Consider the following 5000-nt stretch of genomic DNA (forward strand, 5'->3'; position numbering starts at 1 on the left):
GATGTCTCTGTTGGGGAGGCCAGTCTATTTTAACGGGCTTCCTGGAGGACTCACACGTGCCGTGCCGGTATGGAGCTCATACCTTCTATGGTCTCTGCAGAACACTGGTGAACCCAACACAAGGCAATGCCCCTGTTTGTTCTCTTGTGCGGTGAAGGAGGAATGAGAGAGGAGCCCACCCTGTCTACTCAGAGTTAGTAATTCGCCTGCTATTTTCAGAGACGGGAGAACATGTGCTTTCACTAAACGCACAAGAAAACCATCACGTAATCACGAGTCTTAAGAAGAAGAAAAAAAGAGGTGTGTGTGTGTGTGGGGGGGGGGGGGGGGGGGGATGCTGGATTGGTGCTTGATGGTTGCTTGTTTTTTTCATTTTCACAGTGCAGATTGTGATTGTCGGTGTGTGTACAAGTTCCTCAGAGAGAGAGAGAGAGAGAGAGAGAGAGAATATTTGTAGCCAGTTGGTTGTCATACAGCTACTTTTAACGTACAGACACAGTGAGCTTCCTCTAGAGATTCAATCTTTCCCTATCGCCATTCTGCTTCCCATGTCACTTTTGTGCTCCTGCTCTTTCAGTCTCCCCCTCCTCTCCTCTTCTCTCCCTCTCTTCCTCTCCCTCTCTCTCCCTCTCTCTCCATAATTCCCCCTGTCTCCTGGAATGCTGTTGTTTTTAATTTCTCCCAGCTGCTCTGGCTCGCTGCCCGACCGCCTGCCTTCCCACATCTGCTCTCCATCACACACACACACACACACACACACACACTCACACACAGCACAGGCTCACATCAAAACACCAGGATTACCCAGACCCCTCAGCCTCAAACTCTCCCTCTGCCCAAGACTCTTTGGGCAGCCGTGGCCCACTTTGGGCAGCCGTGGCCCACTGGTTAGCACTTCGGACCTGTAACCGGAGGGTTGCCGGTTCGAACCCCGACCAGTGGGCCGTGGCTGAAGTGCCCTTGAGCAAGGCACCTAACCCCTCACTGCTCCCCGAGCGCCGCCGTTGAAGCAGGCAGCTCACTACGCCGGGATTAGTGTGTGCTTCACCTCACTGTGTGTTCACTGTGTGCTGTTTGTGTTTCACTAATTCACCGATTGGGTTAAATGCAGAGACCAAATTTCCCTTACGTGATCAAAAAAGTATATATACTTATACTTATACTTAAATACTGACTCTGCCCCTGTTGCCCCTAACCCTACCACTATCAACTCACTCCGGCCCACTGGACCTCCCTGTCCAGTCCTCGTCCACCACCATCTCTACCGCCGCCCTAGAAATAACACTAACTCACAATAAAGTACTTACAAGAAGTTGAGCAATTATGAAAAGTATGGCCTCACTTGAATTCTTATAATGTTTCAAAGCTGGGGGATTTTTGGGGAAATTATTTCAGACAGGTCACAGCACTGAGTGTGTGTGTGTGTGTGTGCTTTTATTGTAAAAGACTTTCTGTTATTGGGATGGCTGAGGATCTGGACCCTGTTAGCTTTGGTCTCCAGTGCATGTCGTCCTCAGTAATGTTCACCAGAGTGCTGCATGTTGTAACTCTGCTGAAAGCTGCTCTTTGCTAAATAGGTCCATGTAAACGCAAACCCTTGGCTCCGGTGATCCCTCGTCCTGCTCCCTGCTGTGTCCCTTCACTCAGGGGTCCAGTATCCTCTCCACACACACACACACACACACACACACACACACACACACACACACACACACACACACACACACACACACACGCGCACACACGCGCGCACACACACACTCACATCTGGATGGTGTTAAAATGCAAAAGCACCCCATGTGTGTGTTCTCTACCTATAATGCTGAGACAGAACACACAACGCTCGATCTGCTTCTCCGTGTACGAGACCGAGAGTGCAGACAGTTGATAGAACATGTGTTTGTATATGAGCATTTTTGTTATCACTTGCCAAGCATGTTACACCTAATGATTTATGGCTGCTTATCTTTCATTAAGTAGGTCCTACATAGGTCATGGGTATAATCCACATAGAGATTTTTATATGGGGCTGCTACGACAATATGTTTTTCACAGGGGTAAGGAGATATATATTTACCCAACTTAGGCTTTTCCAGTCTGTTTTCTTACTCTCTGTGCTATGGAAGGATGTGGGTGGGTGTCCCACTTGCAGTGAAGTAGGGGGAGCTCAACTGACCAGTTAGACTTGTCGACCACGCGAAATGAAAGCAAATCTGCCTCTCCCTCTTTCTCTCCCAAAAATGAACTGACCGTTCCCCTTGCAGTGGTAAGCTGACCTGCCTTGCTTTCCCTCTGTTCCTCTCTCTTGTTGATGTCTCTGAGGCTCAGAGTAACTAGTTTCAGCTGAGCAAACACGTTCTGCAAAATAAACATCTATCTCTGAAACTCTTTCAACAATATCATACTGAGCGTTTATGTTTCTGGGCATTAAGCTGTGTGTATCCTTGTAATTGTATGAGACAGATGTATCTATGAAAAAGTGTATGAGAAACAACATTCTTATGCAAATGTGTGACACATGAGTATGGATGTGTGAGACTGTGATAAGACACCACACCACACCATGAGATGGTCAGAATTCAGAGAGAAAGAAGCAAACACCAAAAATACCTGAAGCAATAAAGCTGAATATAACTAAATCTTTGCAAAATATCTAGACGGCGTCTAGACTGTGTTGAAAAATGTCCCCCCTAAGCATCTCCCATTGGGTCCAGCCTACTGTACTGTACTCCTATATTTTAACCCCAGGGCCGAGTGGAGTGCTGTGTCAGCTCCCCTGGTTGCTCTAGCAGCCCTTAAATCTGACTCTCTGCAGGGCATTCCGCTGCCTGTCTCATCTTCCTCTCCGACCACTCATTTAGTGACCGCACCAGGAGCCGACTCTCCTCTCAGGGCCTCCTCCAACGCATCACGTTGCGCCGGACCGAGCCGGGCTGGGCCGCCCTGAACTTGTTCTGGCTCTCAGGCAGGCCAGCCTCTGATATGAGTCACTCAGAGGGTCAATTGGAGAGTCATTTTGGGGAGTCAATTGGAGGCTTGTTCTGAGGAGCTGTTCTGGGGAGTGATTCTCTGGGAGCCAGTTGTGGCTTAAGGGGTTTAAGTAAACACCCCTGAAGTGAGGACATAGCTTTCCCACAGAGTCACAAAACCCACCCAGATGCACACACACACACACACACACACACACAAACACACACACACACACACACACACACACACACACACACACGCACCGTCTCTGTGGTGAACTTGTCCCATCGTGCTGACTGCCTGTGATGACTGTTATTGATATAATTGTATTGAAGTCGTGGCAGCTCCATCTGCTCTCTGTGGGGAGGGACAGGCCGAGGCGGCAGTGAAGTAGTTGCGTTCTGCCCCCCCCCTCACTTCTCTTCCCCTTCTTCCTGCAGCAATGTATCATTACTCCGAAGCGGGAGGGAAAAAAACTTCCTTTTCAGATTTCTTCCCAGTGGCTTCCAAATAAAATCCAGATGTTCTGCCGAGCTGGTTCTTACCTCCTCCTCTCCTCTCCTCTCCTCCTCCTCTCCTCTCCTCTCCTCCTCTCCTCCTCCTCCTGTCCTCTCCTCCTCTCTCTCTCCTCTGCCTCCCCAGCCGCTCACTCGGAGCCATTCCTAAATAAAGGAAAGTATTTGTGACACTCGGTCCGCGGCGGGCCGTGCCAAGAACAACTCCCCGGCCTGAGCCCATCTGGAGTGTGTTAGGCCTGCACCGGGCACTGGCAGTGGCTGACACACACACACACACACACACACACACACACACAGAAGTGCGTGCGGCCACTCTGGGGGAACTCTCATCCCCCTCTCCATCTCTCTCTCTCTCTCCGTCTCACTTTCTTTCTTTCTGTGTTTCTTTCACAGAGTCTCTGTTTCACACTCTGCATATTTCTGGCTTTGCAGCGATCTGTTGTTAGACTGACATCTTGGGTGAAGGACAGCGTTTGCTTGTTTGCACACTCTGCGGGGGTTGTCACCACGGCGATGCCTTCGCCACACAGAGCACCGAGAGCCCAGCACTTAGGAGCACCTCCAGACTCGCGGAGAGCCGGTGGTGTGGTTGTTTTGTTTCGGTGTTGTGCTTTTGTTTGGGTTGTCGTCCCTCCCTCCCTTCCCCCTTCCCCATCTCTCTCTCTCTCTTTCTTTCTCTCTTTCTTTCTCATATGTGCCTTCTCTCCCGTGGTAACGTCAGTCTTGAGGCTGCTCTGTGCTGAGCAATCAGCAGGGGAGACTGTGCTCACAGTGCATGGCGTTGAAGGGAGGGAGAAAAGAAAAAGAGAAAGAAGAAGAAAGAGAGAGAGGAATGGAGGGGAGAGAAAGAGAAGGAGAGAGAGAGAGATAAAGAAAGAGATACAGAGGGAGAGGGAGGGAGGCTGACTGTTTGGAGCCTCCCAGTGAAGAGAGCTTGCACCTGAACATCAATAACTGTCATCTACTCCACCTGGGGACCGCAAACGCTGTGGGCACACAGCCGTCACTGGCACATCTGCCAACGAGCCGGGCAGGAGGGAGGGAGAGAGAGAGAGAGAGAGAGAGAGAGAGAGAGAACAGAGAGAGAGAGAAGTGCAAAGAAGACTGTTGGAAAGTATTGCATGGTAGCACTAGAATAAAGAGAGAGAGAGAGAGAGAGAGAGAGAGGGAGGGAGGGAGGGAGAGAGAGAGAGAACAGAGAGAGAGAGAAGTGCAAAGAAGACTGTTGGAAAGTATTGCATGGTAGCACTAGAATAAAGAGAGAGAGAGAGAGGGAGGGAGGGAGAGAGAGAGAGAGAGAGGGAGAGAGAGAAAGGAGAATGAGAGAGAGGTGAGAGTCATGGTTAAACTGAGAAGCTTGTGAGTGTGTGAGGGAGGGAGGGAGGGAGAGAATGTGTCTTTCTGAAAGAAAGGGTGACTTCTTTGGCCTAGTTCCCCCACATTATTCTCATCTTTGTGCTCCGACAAGAGAAGGCAGTCTTTCCATCCTGCCAGCTGAGAGCTTTGCCTGGG

The 5000-nt window shown here is 50.0% G+C and overlaps 1 protein-coding gene across 7 annotated transcripts in view; it reads right to left on the minus strand.

Moving 5' to 3' along the window:
* The window catches only part of cbfa2t3 (CBFA2/RUNX1 partner transcriptional co-repressor 3), a 57711-nt gene that overhangs the window by 29920 nt on the left and 22791 nt on the right, over positions 1-5000 (minus strand). The window contains exon 1 of one of the 7 annotated variants that reach the window (XM_076286784.1): positions 3516-3558. The exons of 5 other annotated variants lie outside the window; for them this stretch is intronic. Coding sequence is in view for 1 of the 2 variants with exons in the window: in XM_076286781.1 (XP_076142896.1) it covers positions 3234-3258 (25 nt within the window). In the remaining variant the exon portion in view is untranslated. Of the gene's footprint in view, positions 1-3233; positions 3434-3515; positions 3559-5000 lie in introns of those variants that run through there. One more of the 7 variants, XM_076286781.1, reaches the window with a different exon arrangement.

Source organism: Alosa pseudoharengus, unplaced genomic scaffold (assembly GCF_046254945.1).
Source record: "Alosa pseudoharengus isolate Yale_2024_CS ecotype anadromous, Long Island Sound unplaced genomic scaffold, YU_APseudo_1.1 YU_APseudo_1.1_scf_16, whole genome shotgun sequence".
Taxonomy (NCBI): Eukaryota; Metazoa; Chordata; class Actinopteri; order Clupeiformes; family Clupeidae; genus Alosa; species Alosa pseudoharengus.